Consider the following 24605-nt stretch of genomic DNA (forward strand, 5'->3'; position numbering starts at 1 on the left):
TTCTTCTCTTTTTTCATTTTTGACAGTCTCTTTTCAGTTTCATCATTAACAACTTCTTTAAGTTCATTCCATAATTCCGCAGGTTGTCTATCAATGAAGTTCAGGACTTCAAAGCGATTCCTGATGTTTTCCTTGAAAATGGTGGGTATATGTTCAAGATCATATTGTGGAACTTGACTGGCTTTCTTCTTCTTCTTTAGCTTAACTTGGAGCTTGCACATGAGCAGTTCGTGATCTGTTCCAGAGTCAGCACCTGGCCATGTCTTTGATGCTATAATTGAACTCTGCCGCCTCCTTTTAGCAATAATATAGTCAGTTTGATTTCTACGTACTCCATCAGGTGATGTCCATGTATAGAGGCATCATTTTGGTTGTTTGAAGACAGTGTCCAGGCTAGTCCTTGATAAAATGCAGGTATCTAATCAGTGTTAAGTGTAAAGGTAAAGGTAAAGGTTTCCCTTGACGTAAAGTCCAGTCGTATCCGACTCTAGGGGGCGGTGCTCATCTCCGTTTCTAAGCCTTAGAGCCGGCGTTGTCATAGACACTTCCGGGTCATGTGGCCAGCATGACTCACGGAACGCCGTTACCTTCCCGCCGAAGCGGTACCAATTAATCTACTCACATTTGCATGTTTTCGAACTGCTTGGTGTGCAGGAGCTGGGACTAGCAACGGGAGCTCACCCCGCTGCGCGGTTTCGAACCGCCGACCTTCCGATCGGCAGCTCAGCGGTTTAACCCGCAGCGCCACCGCGTCCCCGTGTTAAGTGTAGATATGCCAAAAATGGGAATATTTGTGGGCCATCTTTTTTTGATTATACATTATCAGGAGTAGCATGAAAGATTAGGTCCTTTCATCTAACTGTAGCAAGGCCTTTGTGTAGACTGGCAGAATATGGAATTCGTTAAGATTAAGAGGATGGCCAGTAGCAAGGTGGATAGTCTCAGTTACAGCAGTGATGAGCGTACCTTTGGAAGACCTGAAAGACCAGGTTAGGGACAGATCATCTTGGAGAAAATCTGTGGTTGCTAAGAGTTGACAACAACTTGGTGGCACATAATCAGTCAATGAGTATATCAGAACATCAGATTTCAATGACAAGAAACTACTGTAAGAAAGAAACATGGAGAAAGAGTGAGAATGGAAGAGGGGGGACAGGAATGCATGTTTTCCTGATGAAAAGAAGGGTGCGCTGCTGGGAAAATGCCCACCCCAATACCCCTCTTTCCCTTGTCCTTTTCAAGGTCTTCATCTGTGAACAACACCACACTGGGTGTTTAGAAAGGAACCAGATGGGATTTGGTGGCAGGTCATCAGAATTGCTGCAGTCATGTTGAAGGCTGGAGAATGCCGAGGGACAAGAGCTGAATGCCACAAAGAACATGGAGAGGATGCAGGACAAAGAGATTGGGACAGCTGGTGGCAACAGATGGACTGCCAACAGTGCTATGGTTCAGAGTAAGTGTTTTGTATCTTATGTAAACATGAGCATTGCTTGGATGGCAAGAAGGACTGGTCATATAGTTCTGATGGACTACTCCGTTCAGTCAATGATGATTATTCAGAAACTTATATTGTAGGCACATGACCTAGACATTTTGATGCCCTAGGCAAAGACATATTCTGGTACCCCCTATGGTTTGGCTCATCTTCTGATTTTATTAGCAATTTCAAAAAGGCACCCTCTTGTTTCTTTTTTTCTTCAAGTTTTTGAGCTTACAATTTTCTGCCCTGGACATTTTTTATTTTCTCTTGACATTTTCACCCTATTTACTGTGAATTACAGTAAATAATTTTAATTATATCAGCACCAATTGTTGTCATGTGGCAACTTTTGCAAAACTATATTTAACCCTTGAGTGGCTGTGCTGGCACACACAGTGTGTCATTACTGCTTTTTGCTTTTTTATTGTGTTTTTTGGAAGTCTTTTCAAATCTACCCACCCACCCAATTTGGCTAGGTATCCTAGACCTAGAACTGGGTGGGTATGATGTGAGCAGATAATGAAGTTTTAAAAAATGATAGTGCTTAGCAAGGCTGCAAGTAGTAAAAGATGATATAGACAATGGATAATAAGATGGAGGGAAGGGATTGATGATACTACTGGAATGTCTTTGGCAGAGCAATGAATGGCTGCTAGGATGAAGTTGAAGTGGCAAGCATTTGTTCATACAATCACCAGGAATCAAACCCAACTCAGTAGCACCTATTTAAAATGTTACTTCATTGTTTGGCTGTCCCATCACTTTGGAGCTCATATTCTCAACCCTCCTAAAATTCCCAACTAATTAAACATACAAAATCTTCACAAGCATCTAAGTTAGATAATAACTTAATCCTAAATCATATATTTGGTGCCAACTCTTAATTAAAACACACTAGTAAAATCTAGGTATACAAATCAGCTGTTCAGACATTTCTCAATTTAGCTCCACTCAATTTCAGTGAAGCTAAATCAGCAATTTGCTAAACATCAGGGACACCTGCAGGAAGTTCTCATCTTGCCTAGCTGAGATTTGGAACCCAAACATTCTTTGCTGCTTCTGCTAATTAAAAAAAGAACCTAGTCTTTCCATTTTATCAACTCCTACTTGGAAACACATTCCATAGCATTTAACTCTCAGCGAACGCTCATAAGATCATTCAATAAATTGGTTGTGTTAAAAGAATGCCTCTAAAGTGGAAATACAGGTAGTCCTCGACTTACGACTGTTCGTTTAACGATGGTCCAAAGTTACGATGGCCTTGGAATGAGTGCTTTATGGCCTGTAAAGCACTGCCAAGAGTCGCAAAAGTCACACCACCACCTCCTGTGGTCACATGGCGCTTGACAACCGGCTCACATTTGAGACTGGTTTTTTATTTATTTATTTTATATCCCGTCATTATTATTTTTTTATAAATAACTCAAGGTAGCGAATGTACCTAATACTCCTTCTGCCTATTTTCCCCACAACAGCAACCCTGTGAGGTGAGCTGGGCTGAGAGAGAGTGACTGGCCCAAGGTCACCCAGCCAGCTTTCATGCCCAAGGTGGGACTAGAACTCTCAATCTCCTGATTTCTAGCCCAGCACCTTAACCACTAGACCAAACTGGCTCTCTGGTTACAAACTGGTTACAGTGTCCCATGGTCATGTGATCACGTTTTGCTATGTTTTTTGCTGTTTTCGAGCAGAAAACACCTATTGGGGAAGCTGGATTCACTTAATAACCACTGTAAAAATGGTTGTAAAATTGGGTCTGGTCATGTGGTTGACTCAACTTATGACCACAATGCCTTAGGATGAAAATTCTGGCCCCAATTGTGGTCGTAAGTCAAGGACTACCTATAACAAACCATGTGTAGGCACTTGTAAAAATTGGAGTTGATACCAGAGGACCTTATTTTCAACAGTATTATTCTTGCTGTCCTTTCTCCCCTCTCTGAGCAATGATAAATAGATTAACTATCTGTCTTCTTAACTGACTAGTTTCAGAATTTTGATACTGCAAACAATGGACACAGTGCAAGTGCAAAACACCAAACATAAGGGTAGCAAGCAATAGTATTTGTCTCATCACTAAAAGCATCCACAAGTGAAACAATTACTGTTCCTCCACACATACTCGTACACCCTGTACATAAAACAAATCTGTTTTCTGGGATGTGTTCCTAGACTAGCTACAAAGTTAAAAGTAAAACAAAGTACTACTAATATCAACAGATTCTCACCCAAAGTCAAATGATTTCTGTAATGCCTAAACTTGCATGGCATTTACTGAAATCAGTAAGATCAGACATTTAAAGGGAAATCATACCCTTAAGGAAGGATGGTGGTCATATGAAATGATGCTTTTTAAAAAATATATTGTATGCATCACTTTTCCGGAAGTGGCTGGGAACATTTTACTAGCAGAGAGCCATCAATCTGCTATCTATGGAGCATCCAGTTCTTCCTCTTTCGTTTCCCTTGGGTTGCACCAAGAGATGAGAGGGGCTATACAGTATTTTGAAATAAGAGGAAAAGAAGGTGGAGCTCAAGTTTTTTCAAAATGAAATGATTTCAGGAAATGAAAGTAGATGGGTAAAGGGTAAGGATACAGCTGCTGCTTGCTAAATAGGGAACAAAGGCCAAAATATGTCTCAGCATGGACCTAGTGAGTATCAGTCTTTAATTCCTATTGCTTGCTACTTATAGTAGAGGAGAAAGGGCGAGATAGTGGGCTAGGTGTCCGTAGTTTTGTACTACCTTGGTGCCTGCACTAGGCCACCCATATGGGTCAGAGGTTGCCTATCCCTTCTTTTAAAGACTGTAGCAACTTTTATGCAACTTTTTTTTAAAAAAGTGGTTTCTTGAATTAGCCACCATTGACTGTGATCATGCAAGATACTAAGCCATAAGTCATGGTTTACATCCATACTAAGCAGTAACATTAATCAGCTATCCAACAATGGGACACTGTCATAATCATAAATTACTTAGCATTTACCTGCATTCTTAAAATCAGGTGGCTAAATTACAGTACAAGGTTGTATGAATCATAGCAAAGTCATTCCTTTGCCTCACATTTTATGTGATTGTGAGATGCGTAATGATCCATACAGAAGTTATTCTTTAATATACTAGTTCAGATTGCGCTGTCAGAATTGGCATACAACTTCCTTGTCTGTAGTACGGAATAAATTATTTTCAGCATTGCTAATATAGAAACAACCTAGTTTGTTTCTACTTCTGATTTTTTTTTTAATTTAGAAGGAATTTTTGTGTTTTGTTGAGAAAATGGGCTTGAGTTACAGTTAGATTCTGTTTTTTCGAACTGGGTGGTACCAGCCATTTTTATTACTGTTATTACCCTTCCAATTTTTGGGACAGTCTTGGGTTATCTGAAATTATCTCTATCTGCAGCTCCTCCCCCCACCCATTCTGTTTGAAGTAATATATAATTAATTTTTCCAAAACTTTATTGTCAACCTGCTCTCTCCCCATCCCTTTCTCTGCCTGCTTTCTGTAACATTTGGGTAAATCAAGTATTTTAGAGACTTTCAAAGCTTAACCTTTCTCCCCCGCCTCCACTACCACTAGAACATCTAAATGTTGTTTATTCGTTTAGTCGCTTCCGACTCTTCGTGGCTTCATGGACCAGCCCACGCCAGAGCTTCCTGTCGGTTGTCAACACCCCCAGCTCCCCCAGGGACGAGTCCGTCACCTCTAGAATATCATCCATCCACCTTGGCCTTGGTTATCCTTCCTATACAGGTCTTCTGTATATTCTTGCCACCTTTTCTTGATCTCTTCTTCTGCTGTTAGGTCCTTGCCATCTTTGTTTTTGATCATACCCATTTTGGCCTGGAATTTACCTCCGATGTTTCTAATTTTCTGGAAGAGGTCTCTTGTCCTTCCTGTTCTATTGTCTTCTTCCACTTCCACGCATTGCTTGTTTAAAAATAATTCCTTATCTCTTCTGGCTACCCTCTGGAATTTTGCATTTAATTGGCCGTATCTCCCCCTATCACTGTTGCCTTTTGCTTTCCTTCTTTCTTGGGCTACTTCTAGTGTCTCAGCAGACAGCCATTTTGCCTCCTTGGTTTTCTCTTTCTTTGGGATGTATTTTGTTGCCGCCTCCTGGACAATGTTGCAAACTTCTGTCCAGAGTTCTTCCGGGACCCTATCTACTAAGTCCAGTCCCTTAAATCTATTTTTCACCTCCACTGCATATTCCTTAGGAATATTAGTGAGCTCATATCTAGCTGATCTGTGGGTCTTCCCTAATCTCTTTAGTCTGATCCTAAATTGTGCAATAAGTTCGTGATCTGAACTACAGTCAGCTCCAGGTCTTGTTTTTACCGACTGTATAGATGTCCACCACCTTTGGCTGCAAAGGATGTAGTCAATCTGATTTCGGTGTTGTCCATCTGGTGAAGTCCATGTATAAAGCCTTCTCTTAGGTTGTTGGAAGAGAGTGTTTGTTATGCAGAGTGAGTTGTCTTGGCAAAATTCTATCAGCCTATGTCCTGCTACGTTTCGTTCTCCCAGGCTATGCTTACCTGTAATTCCAGGTGTCATTTGACTGCCCACCTTAGCATTCCAGTCTTCTGTGATGAAAATAACATCTCTTTTAGGTGTGTTGTCCAGCAGGTGCTGCAGATCCTCATAGAACTGCTCTACTTCAGCATCTGTGGTTGGGGCGTATATTTGGATCACTGTGATGTTAGACGGCTTGCCCTGAATTCGAATTGAGATCATTCTATCATTTTTTGGATTGTATCCAAGCACTGCTTTAGCCACTTTACTATTAATTATGAAGGCTACTCCATTTCTTCTGTGGTCCTCTTGTCCACAGTAGTAGATCTGGTGGTCATTTGATGTGAAGTGGCCCATTCCAGTCCACTTCAGTTCACTGACGCCCAAAATGTCTATCTTGAATCTTGACATCTCACCAATAACCACATCCAATTTGCCCTGGCTCATAGATCTTACATTCCAGCTTCCAGTGGTGTGTTGATCCTTAGAACATCGGATTCGCTGTTCACCACCAGCACCGTTGGCCACTAGCCGTCCTTTCGGCTTTGAGCTAGCTGCGTCATCACGTCTGGGGCTAGTTGAACTCATCCTCTGTTCCTCCCCAGTAGCATTTTGACCATCTTCTGACCTGGGGGTCTCATCTTCCGATGGTATACCGACATATCTCTGGTTGTACTGATCCATTTAGTTTTCATGGCAAGAATACTGGGGTGGGTTGCCATTACCTTCCCCAGGGATCGCATTTAGTCTGACCTCTCTGTCATGACCTTCCTGTCTTGGTTGGCTCTTCACGGTTTAGCTCACGGCATCATTGAGGTGTTCAAGCTCCAGCACCACGACAAGGTAACGATCCTTTGCTGAAGAGATCATCTAAATGGGCTCACCTAAATACAGAATTTTCCTAATAGTAAGCAAGTTTCAGTCTTTTTTACCCCCTTAATCACAACATCTTGTAACCTTCGTTCTCCAGATCTAGGGCAGGAAGCCTTTCCAAATGAAGTGACACTCTCCAGATTAAGACTCCGAGTTCTTCCTCCTGAAGTCCTACAAAACAGCAGTATAGAGAGCCTGAATTTGGACCGGAACAAGCTGAAACATATCACTGGGATTTCGAACCTTTGCAACCTGAAAAAACTGATTTTGTCTAAAAATACTATGACACACTTTCCAATGGAAATCCGGAACTTGATCCATCTGGAGAAGCTTGAACTCAATCAGAACCAAATCCGAGATATCCCAGAGGGGATCTTCACTTTTCTCCCTAAGTTAAAACATCTCCGACTTAACAACAACCGCTTAGACAGCCTTCCCAATGATTTAAGTGCCTGTCGTGACTATCTCCAGTATCTGAACTTGTCCACAAACTTATTCCAAGTCATTCCTCAAGTAGTATTGGAGTTGAAAAACTTGCAAGAATTCTATGTGCAAAATAATGTTTTGCAGCAGCTTCCCATAGAAATGTTCCAAAAGCTGCCCCTGAAGTTGTTCAAGGTAAATGGGAACTCACTGAGGGAGCCCCCAGATGAAGTATGTGCAGGGGGTATCAAACAGATTATCAGCTACTTCCATCAGCTGCAGAATGGCCAAGCAGAGGAGGACAAGCGGGTCAAGACCATGTTTTTGGGGACATCCTTAGCAGGAAAGTCTACAATCTGCAAAAGCTTAAAGCAGGGACAAGTTGTTCAAGTGTCAGAGGAAGAGCGGACAGTTGGAATTGAGATAAGTGAGTTCCATATCCAAGGCTTTACCTTTCTCTTTTGGGATTTTGCTGGCCAGCTGGAATACTATGTGACCCACCATATGTTCATTACCTCACAGGCCCTTGTCATCTTGGTCATTAACTTTCACCGGTAAGTGTTCTCGTTCTTCTCTTGTGAACATTTATTTATGAATGAATGAATGAATGAATGAATGAATGAATGAATGAATGAATGAATGAATGAGATCTATGTGGTTGCCCAAATTATAAATTGTAACTCTGGGCCAGCTAATGTAGGTTTCAGGGTACACAACAGAAATAACCAAGACACTTAAAAACCACAAAGATAGGATACACTATAACCAAGGCTGAACTGTAAACCTATTTATATTCTCGACACCATCAAGACAGGCTCATCCAACATCTTGGTCCCAGTGCCCAGCAGCATTAAATATTTTTCAGTGATAGACCCATTAATTTCAGTGGAATAGATAGATATGTGTGCACATCTTGTTCTAAATGAGTCAGATATTTAAACTTTGGCTGACTGTTGGGGGTGATATTATAGGTTCTTACAAAAGGCAACAATTACCATTTTTCTCCTACCTTGGTGCTATCTGATAGGTATGATATCTAAGGCTAAATGCTTTGCCAGTCCAGCTGAACCAACTTCTAATAAACCAGCACTGGATTGCACTCACAGTTTCTGAATGAAATACACAATTTATCTACTAAATTAATTCTTCTGCATTTTCTGACACAGAAGGAATGTGGCTACAAAACTGCAGGAAGCATCCTTTTAATGTCCTGCCCACAGGTTTTGAATTTCCAACCATGGATGTGTGAGTTGAATTCTCAGCAAGCCAAATATGGCAATCAAAAAAGTTATTGTTATTGCTTCCATTTGAAGTTGAAATACAGCTGAGCACATGCAGAATGCATTTCTCATATTTAGTGACAGATACTTCCCACTTTTCTGTACATCTTTATTTGAATGGTACATTTTTGTTGGCTTGTCTCTCCAACAATTATGTATGATTTCCTCTTAATGGGTATATTAAATAATGTTACATCTCAGTCCATCTTATGCTGAGATCATAGGCTTGATACATTGGCCCAGCCTTTGAGACTTCAAGAGCAAGGAGCTGCTTATGGTGTCACCAATGGGCAATGCCTGGCAGATGGCTACCTGAGCAAGTGTCTCTGTCATGTTCACCGTTCCAATGTTGCCGATACATCATAACATTTCGCATGTCATTTGGCTGATGCGTGTTTCGTCTGGGAGGGGAGGAGGATTCCATCTCGTGGGATTGTTATATGTTAGTAGCTGGATTGGAATGTGTTTGGGTTGTCTCGTGTGTTCAAGGTTCCTTTCCCAGGACATCAGCAGAAATGGTTACCAGCACCTGGGGGGGGGGGGGAGTTTGCAACGGCAGGGCGAGGGGAGGGACTACATTTGAGCCGAGGGTTTTTAGTTTGTATTTGGCGCGCTTTTGCTCATTCTCAGCTTTCTCTGTATTTGCATACTATTCTTTAATAAATCAGATATCATTAAGTCCCTGCTTGTGAGTCTGAGTCTATTAGGGTAGGCAATCCTTACATAAAGCTGAGAATCCAAAAAATTTTCCGTTAGCCCCTTTCCAGATTTATTTTGTGAGGGAGAAGTGCTAGCGATGAGCAAACCAAATCCCCAAATCATGGAAAGCGAGGAATCAAGCGAGGGAGAACCCGACTCCACAGTGATAAGAACGGAGAGAGTCCCTCCTCGAGAGCTTTCAGAAGTTTGGGAGGGGTCGAGCTCCAGCCTAGGAGAAGAGGAGGTTGGAGGTAAAAGAGCCCTTGAACTGACAGTGAGTCGCCAGACGAGCTGATCACCTGGGATGAAACACAGGGATCCCTACCAGGGACGTCCAAAACGTCTTGGAAGCAGCGATACCCGATGTCCCCAACCGTGGTGAGGCAGGAGGGAAAGGAGGATTCCCAAACCCCTGATCATATAAAACTGGTGGAGGCCAAATTGGAGTCACTAGAATTTATGTTCCGAAAAATGTCCATGGACTGGGGTCCCCGGGAGAGGAGGAGAGAGGAGTCTAGTAATAGGCATTCGACTCCTTCTTTGCCCCCACCTTCCCCGGAGGAAAGGAGTAGGACCCGGCACAGAGAGGAAGCAAGAGCGCCAAGGGTGAGAATTTCAAGGTCCCCTCCTCGAGAGCGGAGATCCCTGGGAGCTAAAAGGAAGCCCGACCACCCAGCTGTGGCGAAGGGACCGCCCGGAGTGGGGGTTAAGGACTTTACCGTTAAATTTGATGGAGATCCAACCAAGCTGTCGTTCTTCCTTACCAATGCAAGGAGTTATATGGATGAATGGGAGCAGTGTTTTCGTTCAGAAAGAGCCAAGATTAATGCCATTGCCACTAAGCTCAAGGGGCGGGCTGCCGATTGGTATGTACAGTTATGCCAATCGGATGCCCCTGAGCTGGAGGAGTTCGAAGAATTCTTGTGGGCATTGAAACTACACTTTGAAGACCTGTTAGCTAAAGAAAGAGCAAAACGGGCATTGAGGGAGCTGTGCCAGGGGCCACGATCGGTGGCAGACTACGCTCTGGAATTTAAGGCTCTGGCTGGGAAGGTTGAGGATTGGTCTCAATCCACATTAATAGAACTTTTTAAGGATGGTCTGAATACGGAGGTCCTGAGGTGGTCGCTCGGCAGGGACGACCCAGATACCCTGTATGAATGGATACAGCTGGCAGGGAAGGCTGAGCATGCCCATGAGACCTTCGCTCACCAGAAGGTGATGAGATATGCTGCCCTCAGCAAGTGTTCCCGCACTGCTGTGCCCACTGGGAAGTCCGGTCAACGTGCCTGGGAAGAGGAGAGGGAGCTCCGCTATGCGAAAGGGCAACGCCTCCAATGTGAGAAGGAAGGTCACCGAGCGGCGGCGTGCCCGAAGGGAAAGACCGATGATCGTTCGGGGAAGCCATCGGGGAAATCTCCCTCTCTACCCAGGAAAATGAAGGCAGCCATGGCTGAAACTGAAGTGGAAGAGATTCCTTACTTCGGGGGCGAGGGGGAGCCTGATCTACTCCAGCCAGCAGGAAACGCCAGCCACCTGCTTTAAAGAGCACCTGTGGGCAGGTGGTGGAGGATGGGCGCGAACATATCTCGGTGAGTGCCAACTATCCCACACTGACTGTTAAAGTGAAGTTAGGCTCCCGCACAAGAACCGTTGAAGTTTGGGCATTGATCGATTCAGGGTGTTCGCGTTGCTTGATGCACCCTGACGTGGTGGCTGCTTTGGAGTTACCCAGCTTTCCACTGCAACGTCCCATGATTTTCACCCAGCTGGATGGTTCTATGGCGGGGGGGAAACCAGTCACCCATTTCACGGGCATGGTGGCATTGCAAATGGGCAGCCACCATGAGGGGCTGCCGTTTGTGGTGGTGCCTGTGGGGCATCCCTTAGTCATTCTGGGGATTCCTTGGTTGGTCCAACAAAACCTATATATAAATTGGGTGCACAGGACTTTGACTTTTGGGGATGGTTTCTATCAAGCCGCTGGGGAGGACAACGCTCCAGAGGCTGCAGTGGGGAGGGCGGCGGCAGCAACCCCGCATTTCACTGTCACCCCACTGGAGGGCTTGCCGGAGCAATACCAAAGCTTTGCGGATGTGTTTGGTGAGAAAGAAGTGGACCAACTTCCACCCCATCGAAAAACTGACTGTGCGATAGAGTTGGTCCCCGACGCTCAATTGCCCAAACCAAAAATCTATGCCATGACGCAAAAGGAACTGGTGGCGTTGAGGGAGTTTGTGGACAAAAACTTGGCCAGGGGTTTTATTGAACCAGCAAATTCACCAGTGGGTGCCCCCCTCTTGTTTCGAGCGAAGAAGGATGGGACATTGAGACTTTGTACAGATTACCGCGGATTAAATGCGGTCTCAATATTAAACAAATATCCTCTGCCATTAATAAAAGACATGTTAGCACATCTGGCTAAGGGGAAAATCTTCTCTAAGCTGGATTTGCGGGAAGCCTATTTCTGTATCCGCATTCGGGAGGGGGATGAATGGAAGACTGCTTTCAATTGTCCCCTGGGTTCTTTTCAGTACAAAGTTTTGCCTTTTGGGTTGGCGGGGACACCAGGGGTGTTCATGCAATTGATCAATGAAGTGTTACATGAACATTTGTTCAAGGGTGTACTGGTCTATTTGGATGATGTTTTGATTTATACTGAAACGGAGGAGGAACATATGAGCGCTTGGTGAAACAGGTGCTTAGCAAACTGAGAAAGGCTGAGCTTTATGCTAAACTTTCTAAGTGTGAATTTCATCAGACTCAGCTGGACTACCTGGGGTACAGGATCTCTGACAAGGGCATTGAAATGGATCCTGCGAAGATTCAAGCTATTTTGGGGTGGGAGCGCCCGCATACCCGCAGGCAGCTCCAAAGTTTTCTTGGATTTTCCAACTATTACCGCCAGTTCATTCAGGGGTTCACAGAAATTGCATTGCCTCTCACTGATTTGTTACGTACGAAGGGGTTGGGGGACACACGCAAGGTGAAGAACCCGGGGGCATTGCTCAATTGGACACCTGAATGCCAGTTGGCTTTCAACAAACTTAAAAGCCTGTTCACTGCTGAACCCATTCTTCAACACCCTGATCCCGCTAAACCCTTTGTGGTTCAAGTGGATGCTTCCAATTTCTCAATTGGAGCGCTCTTGCTGCAAGCGGATGCTGATGACCGCCTGAAGCCCTGTGCGTATCTGTCCCGGAAGTTTTCCAAGACGGAAAGGCGATGGCATGTTTGGGAGAAAGAAGCTTTTGCAGTCAAGGCTGCTTTGGAGGCATGGTGCCACCTCTTAGAGGGGGCTAAATGTCCTTTTGAAGTTTGGACTGACCATAAACATTTGGAAGCGCTCAGCATGCCCTGTAAGCTCAGTTCTAAGCAGATCCGCTGGGCTCAATTTTTCAGTCGCTTTGACTTTAAGTTGAAGTTCATTCCGGGCAAGAAAAACTTCCTGGCTGATGTGCTTTCCCACCTGCCCCAGGATTCGGTCCAAGCACCTGACGTTGTGGGTACAGTGTGGACAGCACCCCAATTGGGGTTGCAAGCTGTCACACGCAGTCAGACTCGTGCACAGCTGCCCCCAGCTTCGGTTTCACCAGCTGGGGGAAGGACGCCAATTCCCTCGCAATTGCAACAACAGTTTCTGCTAGAGCTGAAATCTGACACTTGGTTGCAGGCGAATAGAGACAATGTTACATTTGACAGAGGCTTAGCTTGGAAGCAAAACCACCTGTATGTCCCTGACAATTTGCAAAGGGAAATTTTGATTAGGTCTCATGATGATAAAGTGGCTGGTCATTTTGGGTTTGTCAAAACCTTGCATCTGGTACGCCGCCAATTTCGGTGGCCCACATTGAGACGTGATGTAAAAAGTTATGTTGCTTCTTGTCCTGTCCGTGCTATGTCAAAATGGAAGGGGGGCAAACCGCAAGGGCTGCTGCAGCCGGTGGCCAGCCCCTCCCATCCTTGGGAGGAGGTTTCCATGGATTTCATTGTGGATTTGCCTCCTAGTCAGAGAAAGACTGTGATTTGGGTGGTAAAGGACTACTTTTCCAAGCAAGCCCATTTCATTCCATGTGCTTCCATTCCATCTGCGCAGCAATTGGCCCGCCTTTTTCTAATCCACATCTACCGGATTCACGGGAGCCCCTCCCACTTGATCACAGACCGCGGAACACAGTTCACTTCCCAATTTTGGAGGGCATTTTTAAAGCTGGTGGGCACCAAGCAGGCGTTGTCCACTGCGTCGCATCCGGAGACTGACGGATCTACAGAGGCTCTTAATTCGACCCTGGAGCAATTTTTGCGGGCATTTGTCAACTATCAGCAGGACAATTGGGTTTATCTGCTACCTTTTGCTGAGGTGGCTTATAACAACGCCGTCCATCAAAGCACGGGGCACACTCCTTTCCATACTGTGTTTGGCCGGGACTTTGTTCCCATTCCTGAGTTGCCTCAACCCTCCACACAGCCCTGCTCTGCTTCTGATTGGGCTGCTCAACTGGCTGATTCGTGGCCAGTGATTCAACAGGTGTTGGCTGATGCCCAATCTGCCTATAAACTGCACACCAATAAGCGACGAGCCCTTCAACCTGCTTTTAAAGTTGGTGATAAGGACTACCTTTCCACTAAGTTCATTAAGTCCCCTCAGCCCTCGAAGAAGTTGGCTCCTAAGTTTGTCGGACCTTTTCCCATTGTAGGAGTTGTTAACCCTGTCACATTTAGACTGGATTTGCCACACAATCTGAAACGTTTACATCCTGTTTTTCATTGCAGCTTACTCAAGCCTGTCAACCACTCAGATCACTGGCATCCACAACCCCCACCTCCTGCTCCGATCATGATTGACGGACAACAACATTTTGAGGTGAAGGAGGTCCTTGATTCTCACTGACTACGTGGCACTCTGCAGTACCTTATTCACGGAAACACTTCCCCCACCCTGAGTGGGTGTCTGCCCGTGATGTACAATCTCCTCTTTTGGTTCGCCGCTTTCATCTAGCTTATCCTCTCAAACCTGCTCCTTGATGTTTTTTGGGGGGGCGGTATGTCATGTTCACCGTTCCAATGTTACCGTTACATTGTAATGTTTCGCATGTCATTTGGCTGATGCGTGTTTCGTCTGGGAGGGGAGGAGGATTCCATCTCGTGGGATTGTTATATGTTAGCAGCTGGATTGGAATGTGTTTGGGTTATCTCGTGTGTTCAAGGTTCCTTTCCCAGGACATCAGCAGAAACGGTTACCAGCACCTGGGGGGGGAGGGAGTTTGCAACGGCAGGGCGAGGGGAGGGATTACGTTTGAGCCGAGGGTTTTTAGTTTGTATTTGGCACGCTTTTGCTCATTCTCAGCTTTCTCTGTATTTGCATACTATTCTTTAATAAATCAGATATCATTAAGTCCCTGCTTGTGAGTCTGAGTCTATTAGAGTAGGCAATCATTACAGTCTCCTTGTTTTGTATTTTTACTTAAGGAGCTCAGCATTATTTTACAAGTAATGGTATATAACTTCAATGAGGAAGAAAAAGAAACTCTAGGTGAGCTGCCAGTATTACATGATGACTGAGACTATTGAAAGTACGTGCATTTAGATAAGCCAGTTTGTCAACATGATGAAGGGTTGGCTGGCTCAGTGATCAGTCACTTTTCTTTTTGTAGGTATCAGCTTACCGATAACTCCTTCAAGGATCTTGTTGGATTTTGGATTAGCAACCTGTTTATGCGAGTGCCAAACTCCATAGTCCTTCCTGTTGGAACTCACACAGATGCTTGTTCTGAGGAGGAGGTTAAAGAAAAGAAAAAGGATATCATGTGCAAGATACAGGCCATGCTGAAGGAGAGACAGATTAACCTAGCTCACCTTATTAGTAACCTGGAAGACAATGAGGAATCTGAGTTCTTTGAGGACCAGTGGACTCGACTGAAAGAAATGGAAAATTGCACCCTTACAGTAAGGAATACTGTCATATATACAGTATTTCATATGCAATGATCTCAACTCAGAAAGCGCTGGTGTGCAATTGTCCAAACACCTCGCAAACAATCTGAGCAGTGATGAGATTCCTCCTTTTTTCTGACCTGAATCTCTAGCCAATCAGATGACTCCAGGTTCTATGAGAGAGGGAGAAATTTTACTGTTGCTCCCCTTTTGTCATGCCATGCATAAGCATGTATGGCATCTCCTATTCCACTCCATTCTCCATTAAGCTTCCACAAAAGCTGGATACCAAGCAGTATGTCGTAATTTCTCCCCTTGCTTGCATGTTTGTTCTCTTTGTCTCTCTGCATTTTCTGTTCTAGATTCTAGATCTTGTTCCTGTCAACTGCATGGATTACCTGGACATTAAAAAACTTGAACAAACAATCTTGGAGCATGTCAAGAATGAAGAGCTATTCCCTAATGTCATCCAAGTGCTTCCCCCTATCTATAAACAAGTAGAGGCAGCAATTGTGGATATGATGCAAAACAATGAAGAGATGACTGAACATGGCAAGTAAATGTTGTTATCGGTGGGCATTTTATAGATCTCCTCTTTCTCTTTTTTACTGCCAGATCTTAGCCTTTGAATATGTGTTGTTGTAAGCGAGAGCAATCACTTTTGGAACATGTGCAAAGTGTATTTTGCCACAGCTATATAACCACTAGCTTAGAAGGATTATTCAGGGCATGGTCCCTAAATTGTTTGGGGAGGCCCCCCTATACAATTTAGGGACCATGCCCTGAATAATCCTTCTGAGCTAGTTATGGTTATACAGCTGTGGCAAAATACACTAAATAATTAATTTGGGCACCTATTGCTGCTGAGGCAATAGGTGGAGGCTGGCCTTGAGGTAGACTTCCCCTCGTATAAGCTAAGTTTATTTAGGTGCTGAGTTTCCTGAATATTTAGGGCAAGTACTTATTTAAAGAGCATAAAAATCCAAATAAATCAATTAAGACATAGTCTAATTATAAGGCCTATTGAATAAAAAGTTAATTGACTGAGCTCAAAGATTTGGAACATTAGAAAGAAAGAGATCCCTTTCAATGAAACTGTCATGGGGGGACTTAATTTTGTATGTGTGTGTGTGTGTGCCCTCCAGTCAGATTTTGACTCCAGGCAATTGCCTGCAGTTTTCTTGGCAAGGTTTTTTTTGGAAGTGGTTTGCCATTATTTTCTTCCTAAAGCTGAGAGAGAGAGACTGGCCCCAGGTCACCCAGCTGGCTTTCTGCCCAAGGCAGGACTAGAACTCACGGTCTCCCAGTTTCTAGCCTGATACCTTAACCACTACACAAACTGGCTCTCTTTCCTCAATTTAGGCAGCCATAATAAATTAAGCATGCTGTGCAAAGAAAAAAAAAGATGAGACCCACATTTCCCACTTAAAGTCACAAATTCAAATTTATACACTAAGTTGTTGCGGACAACAACATCTCACCACCCCTAAAGTCATATAATTTCAACAGCAACAAGACTGCAATGAAAGAACCTTATCCTAAACGTTCAGAACTTAATTGATTGATAACATTATTTTGTGACTACCAGAGATCAAAGTTGGACAAGCTAATTTAAATGCCAAAGTAATGATCACTTAGTACAATGGGCCCCATTTATTTTTCCTTTGATTTTGCCCCTTTAGAAGTAGCCTGAACCTATTTATTCAACAGCAAGTCTCACTTCTGAAGCATAGAATGTACTGTACTGTAGGTTGTCTGCCTAAGACTGACTCTCTTGCAGCAGCTCTCAACAAGCGCTCTTCTGATATTTTAGGGATGGTGAATTTCGATCTTCTACACAGCAAGCTCTCCTCCCAGTATCACTTGGTCCACTTGGACAGAGAACTCCTGCAGGATATTTTGAGATACCTGCATCGCATTGGATTAATTGTATGGTATGAAAAGATCAAGCAGCTGGAAGGCACAGTGTTCTTACGTCCAACTATTCTGATCACTCTCTTTAAAGTGAGTACCAGTTTGATTCCACTGTAGAAGCCTTCTCCAGCACTGTGGGGGTATTGCTTCTCTTAGCTAGAAGCCGAATTTCCACAGACCATAGTTTTTTAAAAAATTAATTGTTTTATCATATTTAGAACCTGCCCCCAATCCTGACACTCTGTGGGGTACAATGATGTCAAAACAAAACAAAACAAAAACAAATTTAAACCATTAAAATAATAGCACAAACAATCTTCCATAGACTCAACAGTAGCTGCCAAAACTTCCTGTTGTGTTTTCTCCCCATTCAGCAAAGATTATTAATGATATGAAAAGTGCTGGACTTTGGGGAGAGGGGTGGGGTCATACATGAGCAGCCTCTACATTTTCATTTGCTTTGTCTCTGAATTAACCCAATGGTGGTGTTGGTGAATGCTTTCCTTGCATTTTCCTGTAAAATTTTAAAAGCAAAATAGAGCTATTTGAGTACTGCAGTTAAAACCAAACTGCCCAAAAGGGTCTTCTTCCCATAGAAAAAAAACTTCCATTTGGGCAAGGGGGGCATCCTATTTTCCCTGCTCTACTCTACCCTTGGCCTCCTGAAAAGCTGCTCTAAGGGTTGAGAGACCCTCCAGAACAGAATAAAATGTAATGTGAAGGATGCAATAAGTAGGAGAGGCAGATGTAGGTCAAGTTGTATGAATGGAATGTATTAAGCCACGTTGCAGTCCTACCCAGTACAGTATCTTTACCTAAACAAGATCAATGCTGGGGGTTGATAATTTTTGCAGCTCCCATGGAGCCCTGGGAAATTTCTTGCCCTGACCATATCCAATGTGAACCTGAAGTCAGTTGTTCAGGAAAGCTATTTCAGCAGTTTTGATCCCTAGCATGCCAGATCCAAGGATGCCCTTCAGATGACCATGTTTTCTGCTAATTCACAGGGGAGGCTATATTGCTGCATTTCTAAACAGAATGTAGAAGAACCTCAGGTAGTTCAGTCCTAACCACAATACAGATCAGGACCTCATAAGTATCTCTAGAAATAAAAAGATAGTACATTCAAAAAGCTGGGAGAAGAGGGGTTTGGAGAAAGGAAGGGCAAAGCACTAGTTTTAAACTGGAGAGGCAGGGAAACAGGATAAGGCAATACTATTGATTGGCTGCCTCAAAGGGGACAAGTTCATGTCTTGTATCAACTCCGAGGGCCAGATGCAAAAGAGTGGTCTGAGGGTGGGGGAACAGGTAGAGTGGAAGAGCAACCCCATAACTTTTGCTTAAGACGGGAGTAGGACAGGAGGAGAGTGGTTTTATTGTTGCTAAGATTAATCATTTAGGAATCAGAAAGCAATAATCTACTACAAGACAGCAAGAGATCTACTTGTAGTTCTTGCTTTAACTTCATTCAGTTCCTCTATGAAAATTGTGAGCCTCCTTGGGCACATATGCTTCTGTTTTTCCAGAGCCTTGTGAGGTATGGCCTAATGCAACAGCTGGAGAGCATTTCTGTGGACATCTTGATAGGAGAACATGCCACCATCCGAGACCGGGCCAACTGGGCATTGACATTTCAATCCAAAGCCATGCTATGCCAGAAAGCCATGAGAGCCTTGCTTAAGCACCAGCTTTCTTTAGACAACATGGTAGACATCTTTGAGGAAATGGTGGGAAGCAGATTCCAGAAAGGGAAACTCTTCAGCCTGCTAGAGCACTTTGAGATCTGCCTGGAGATCAGAAATGTAAAAGGTCTTAATCCCAGAGCCAGAGTGTTTGTGCCTGGGGAGCCCTGGGAAGCTCTGCAAAGCCAGGAGAAGGACATGTGCTACTTATTTCCCAACTATCTCAATCAAAATCAGGAGGTTTCAGTAATGTGGGGAGAAGATCACAAGGAGGACCTGCATATTCGCCTGTACTTTTCTCCTGAGATCCCAGAGGGCTTCTTCCAAAGGTATTGAATAGTATCTGTTAAGTGTCATAGATAAGGACAAGCCAACATGTGGCCAATATCTACAACTGACGGCCTCTTCAAACTGGGCCAGTTGATTTGCATAAGCAGGGATCACATATAAGGATGAGACAACCAGTATTTGCCAGACAATTCTTGAGAATATGCCAAACTGAGCTGGAAAGAGGGTTTTGCTGGGTCAGTTTGACTGATGCTATCTCATCTTTAAAGTCAGCTGTCCTAATCCTCTGTTGAGTGTTTTCCTGCAGACTGTCAAATAGGGATCCACTCTAATCGGAAGGAAAGTAAATGTGTGATGATTTTGTGAATACAACAGCAAAACACACAGCTGTAATCAGGCTGCTTAATTCTGTGCCCCAACTGCAGGAAAGAAACCTCAAGTCCAGGAACTGATTGCAGCCTGTTTCTGAAAGATACAATAGCCCTCATCACACAGTAACCCTCCTTCCCTCCCAGAATTCAAGGCCACCTACCCAGCATTTCTGCCTCTGGTTTTTCCCTTACAACCGTAAGGGCTGGTGACTGGACCAAAGTTCTTCAGTGATTTTCATGCTGAGTGTGGGCTTGAATCTGGTCTCTTGAGGCTTAAACCACAATTGATAACTGTATTCCATTGGTTTTAAGCATTAGGGACTCTCTAGAAGATGGGCTGTTTAGTCCCCTGTTGAATTGATTATTGTTACAGATAAGATGCCTGGGCCTAACTTAAGCAGAACCAGAAAGAGCATCTTAAAATGGGACCTGAAGGCATTGGCTTTTTTTTCTCTTTTCCCAGACTCATGGTGAAAGCTTGCTCCTTCTTTTCAACTCACTGGGTTGCTAAAGCAATCTGCCTGCTCATATGTAGTGGCACGCCTTTACTGATCAAAGCAAACAACCAAAAAGGTTACAGCTATATTGAACTCAGGTGCAGAAAGCCAGTGGAGAGGACCGGTACGTACGTAGGCATTTACTGCTTTTTAGGGTTATACCCTCAAATGTAATGTAAACGATGTACAACAAAAACAGTATATATAAAGCCAAAATCTGTGTAATCCCTTAAGAAAAGAACTCCTTGGATTTCAGTTGAAGGAAGCTGTTCAAGGTTTGCCTATATGCAGCTATTGGAGTGGCTTGGCATATGACCACTGGAATGGCCAGCCCCACCTCTGGGTGTCAGCTGAAAAAAGTCTGTCTCCCATACAGGCAAATCCCACTGATCTTGTGTATGGGAGAAGGACCACTGACAAAAGATGGTAGATTAGAAACAGGCTTCAGTGGACAGAGATAGTCCTTCAGATGACCTTGTCCCAAACCAAGCAGTGGAACTGAAGAACCAACTTTAGAGAATGGATTTATTGTTTTCTTTAAGGCATTCTTCTCATCAGTGATGAACCAAGAGCTCCTGTTGCCAGGCAGTGATCAAGATAAACCTTGTGTGCTCAAGATGTCTAATCAGCAAAGCTGCATCTGCTTTAGAGCATCCTTTAAAGCCAGTACTCAGTCCAGTTCTTCCCTGCTTGGGGCTCTCCAATGGCATCAAATTTCAGTTGCCCCCAAATCACAGCCTTTGGCTGGACTTGCTGGTGATTTTGGGAGTTGAAATTAGACCCATCTAGGGTCCACCGTGTTGGAGAAGGTTGGCTGCACTGAATGCTTCTTAGAACCCCCTCTCTGTGTTGCCTTTTAAAGGATTCCAATTAACCTGGGACTTTATCATGACAATCATCTCCACTAACCAAAAGCTCCTGGAAGAATGGCCTGGGCTTCATCTTTGCATAAAGGCACCCTGCCGGACAGTTGGATGTCTTGCTGAATTTGTCTGGCCAGATCTGGATGACAAGACCACTGTGTGAGTATTTCATGCTTCACACCAGCAAAACCTATACTGTAAAGTCTTTCACAATTACGTATTTCCCTGAGCTGTATATTGGCCTTTATCCAGAAAATATACACTGTAACATTTTTCTCCCCAAAGCAGATCCTCAGTTGAGATACTTAGCTCTGAATTCTTGTTTCTTAAGTTTAACTGCGGGGATGGCTCTGTGTCCTCTAAACTGATTTTAAAAAGAAAACAAAACCTCCCAAATATTTCCCATAAGGTGCTTATTTTCATTTAAGCCCTTCTTCTAATAGTGTTACTGAGGGTTCTCTTCTACCATTTTTATAGTTCTCCCTCATTTGATGCATCAATCTTCCTGATCCTGCCTTCTAGATGTTTTAGGTCTTGTCTCTCATAATCCCCAGCCAGCACAGCCCAAACTAGACTGGAAATTAGGGAATGTGGTTGGCACTAGATTGGGAAAGGCTGTGCTGCAGGATGGCTATTATGTCAGTTCTTTTCTTCAGTTTATAATTAGGGCTTCATCCATTTTTTTCCATTAACCTTTGTTAAACCTGAGCTAGGGGATATAATATACCAGTGTTTCTCAACCTTGGCAACTTTAAGATGTGTGGACTTCAACTCCCCTCCCCTTACTGGCTGGGGAATTCTGGGAGTTGAAGTCCACACATCTTAAAGTTGCCAAGGTTGAAACACTATAATATACAATCAAACTAAGAGATTGATAGTGTTTTTATATCTTCTCCAAGTGGCTTATTTGGAGATGTTATTTAAGTTCTCCAAAGCCACTTCTTGAGAGGCCAGCCTGAAAAACTGTCTACCCTAAGGGACTATAGCAGCCTCATGCTGGGGATTCAAATGTAAACCTTTCCTTTTCTGTCCATCCAGAACACATAGTACAAAATCAGTGTGTACAATTAAGACTTCCCCATCCCATTTCTGAGGGATTTCTACTTACCCAGGAATAGCAGCCGTGGGAAAGGACAGTGGATTGTTGCTCAAATGGCAGATTCTTCCCATTTTCATCTGCAGCTTTTTCCCAGATCACAGCAGTAGGAATTTAAATATGCCTCTGTACTTCTAGTTTTTCAGTCTTTCATGTTTAAAGCATTAGCAAAAACCATTTTTGGTAACCAAACCAAAGAAAACCCAAACCAACCAACCCACCCACATTTTAAGAATGTCTGCATTTAAATTCTGCCTTTTTCCTTGAAAATTCAAGGTGAGATACATCAGCATCTCTCCTCACACCATCCCTTAGAGGTAGGTTGGTCTGAGATAGGTGCAATTGGCCTAAGTAAATCAGTGAACTCCATGCTTGCATGGGGCCTTGAACCTTGATTTTGTTAGTCTGACACCTTAACAGCTCCCATATCACACTAAAGGCCAATCCGTTTGGTGACGCTTGGTCGTTTTTCTCATCCAACCTCATTCCAGGTTCAAAGAAGACATTAAAACTTGTGGGATTTGTGCCCACCGGTTTGAAACAGAGCTCCTGTTACCCAAAGGTGAGGTTGGAATATTTGCAGTTAATGTCAATGATTCTCTGTCTTAATGACAACATTAACATCAGTATTTAAATAATTGTTTCAATAAACTAGAATGCTGCATGATGAAATTGTTTGTCTTAGCATAAATATCCTGAAAAATACAGGCTCAGTATCTTTTAAGTATTTTACAAAAAACTTAGATACAAAATTCTATGGTCTTGGCTTTTAGATTATTTGTAATGTTATTGCAATTCAGTTATAATGACTATAGCCCATCAGTTTCTGAGGGTTAAAACACAGTAACCTTGAATTGTTGCAATATTGGGGTTTATACTTCACACTAAAGAAAAACTGAGTGACTCTTAGAGACTGAGCCAATGATCTTGCCAAGGATTGGTTGTCTGAACTGGATAATGGAAGGGGAGCTTTCTGTTGCTTATCCCCTATGCATAGCCCAGTGAGCTGATGCCTTCTCTGAAGCATCCATAAACTTGGGTGATAGGGAGGCAGCCTAGCACATGTGTCTGCCATAACACTATTGCAGAGGCCTGATATTATTAAGCATTTTACTATTTTCACAGTCCCAAACAAACCAAGCACAACTGAGGCTCCTGCACAGTATTATATCACCAGCTATGGGAATGCTACCTTTGGAACCAGCACTGTCCATGTGGAAAGACAGGTATGTTAGCTGTGGCAGTCCAAAGCAGGCTTCCCTAAACTTGCTAGGAATTATGGGTTATAGCCCAACCTACCTAGAGGACTTTAAGTGGGGGAAAGCAGGCCAGAAAGATGAGTGTTATATTTTGACCATGATGTCAAGAACAGGTTGCAGTTCTAATGTACAGTATTTGTGGTGCAAATTGGACCCTTTCATTCATGTATCTCCATTCCAGCGTCAGCTGATACTGCTGTGAAACATACTGTGCAGACCGTAAGAGTTCATCCACACAGCTTGTTTAACATGGTGCACAGATGCCCCGCACACTTTGCTCAGGATATGTCCTCCAAACAGAGCCTCTGTATTGTAGGCAGCCCACTGCTGAGGCAGGCTGAAGTTGGTCCAAGGAGTTCCAGCATGGAAGTACAGTAGAGTTTTCCCTGGGAAAACAGAAGAAGACCTCTCATCTGACATGGAGGTGACTTGAGTGCCACCTAGTGGTTGACAGCCTCACCAGTCAATAATCATTTTGGAGAAATTGTGTGGATGTACTGGAGGGCGCCCCACAGCTGAACACTTCTCTTGCACACACTGAATCCCCTTCCTTGAGCTCTGGCTCCAAGATCACATATGCAATGTAACAGGATCTTACAACCACCATCCTGGCACATGTTCTGTATGGCAATTGGTGGTGGCTTTATCCCTGGTTGATGACATTCAGCCAGGGAAAACTGCCAATTACTGCTCTTGTAGGGTTGTGTGAAGGAGCTGTACAGATAGCAACATGCCACAGCCCTATTCCAGAGGTGCATTAAGGGCAAGATGTGGGGGCAATGCGATTTATGCCAACATGATTTCCTCCTGATGCCTGGATGGGAGGAACGCATGACGAAGTGGCTGTGTGGATGAGCCCTAAGAAATAAAATTGTGCAGCATTTGAGACTGTCTCTCCAAAAGCTGCTTTGGAAGGTGCAAGTGCACAAACACAACACCTCTTTGCAACACCTTAAAAAGTTACAGAAGATTTGTGAAAAGTATTGTTAAAAAGTGCCACATTGGTGTTCCTATGTCCTCCAAAGCACCAGCGAACTTAATTCTGTAATTACAATACTGACTTTAAATCTGTTTGTTGAACAAAATCAATTAATACATTTCCTGATATATTTTGTTGTAGAACATCCTGGATAAATGAAAACAGCCACGAAAGACAAATCGTTGGCCTACGTCATTCCCATCAATGTCATTTTATGATCAATTCAAATAAAAAACTTCTCAAACGTATGTGGAATGTCAATTTATTTCCATACAAAAAAAGTGTAGTTGCTGAAGTTGTAGTTTAGTGTGCTTATACAAGTTACAGAAAGACTTGATTTCTCATTAGGCTTTATACAGTTTATGAAATGAAAATATTCATGAAAAACCCTCAACAAAAATATTAAGACTTAACATTCAGTTCTAACACTACAACATAATTCAGTT

At 43.5% G+C, this 24605-nt stretch overlaps 1 protein-coding gene across 4 annotated transcripts; it reads left to right on the forward strand.

Annotated features, from left to right (window-relative positions):
• The first annotated feature begins 1239 nt into the window (after positions 1-1239).
• On the forward strand, positions 1240-24394 carry LOC134487469 (uncharacterized). 4 transcript variants are annotated; one of them, XM_063289286.1, is made up of 8 exons: positions 15745-15766; positions 17024-17214; positions 18651-19135; positions 19929-20086; positions 20825-20984; positions 22413-22483; positions 23047-23147; positions 24301-24394. In XM_063289286.1, the coding sequence occupies exons 1-8, from the start codon at positions 15760-15762 to the stop codon at positions 24316-24318; spliced, it is 1191 nt and encodes a 396-aa protein (XP_063145356.1). In that variant the 5' UTR covers positions 15745-15759; the 3' UTR covers positions 24319-24394. The 4 variants fall into 4 exon arrangements, 2 of the variants coding, with proteins under 2 accessions (XP_063145356.1, XP_063145357.1); XM_063289287.1 differs by lacking the exon at positions 24301-24394 and adding an exon at positions 23497-23562; XR_010066857.1 differs by lacking the exons at positions 19929-20086; positions 20825-20984; positions 22413-22483; positions 23047-23147; positions 24301-24394 and adding exons at positions 1240-1456; positions 6972-7851; positions 14931-15222 and having other exon boundaries at positions 15573-15766; positions 18651-18758.
• The last annotated feature ends 211 nt before the right edge of the window (positions 24395-24605 follow it).

This window comes from Candoia aspera, chromosome 1 (genome assembly GCF_035149785.1).
Source record: "Candoia aspera isolate rCanAsp1 chromosome 1, rCanAsp1.hap2, whole genome shotgun sequence".
In the NCBI taxonomy this organism is placed as follows: Eukaryota; Metazoa; Chordata; class Lepidosauria; order Squamata; family Boidae; genus Candoia; species Candoia aspera.

Bases quoted from the DNA above. Each gene is read 5' to 3' on its own strand.
- LOC134487469 (XM_063289286.1), top strand. The intron at 19,136-19,928 runs GTATTGAATAGT...CTCTTTTCCCAG, and splicing joins CCAGAGGGCTTCTTCCAAAG to ACTCATGGTGAAAGCTTGCT. The intron at 22,484-23,046 runs GTGAGGTTGGAA...CTATTTTCACAG, and splicing joins AGAGCTCCTGTTACCCAAAG to TCCCAAACAAACCAAGCACA.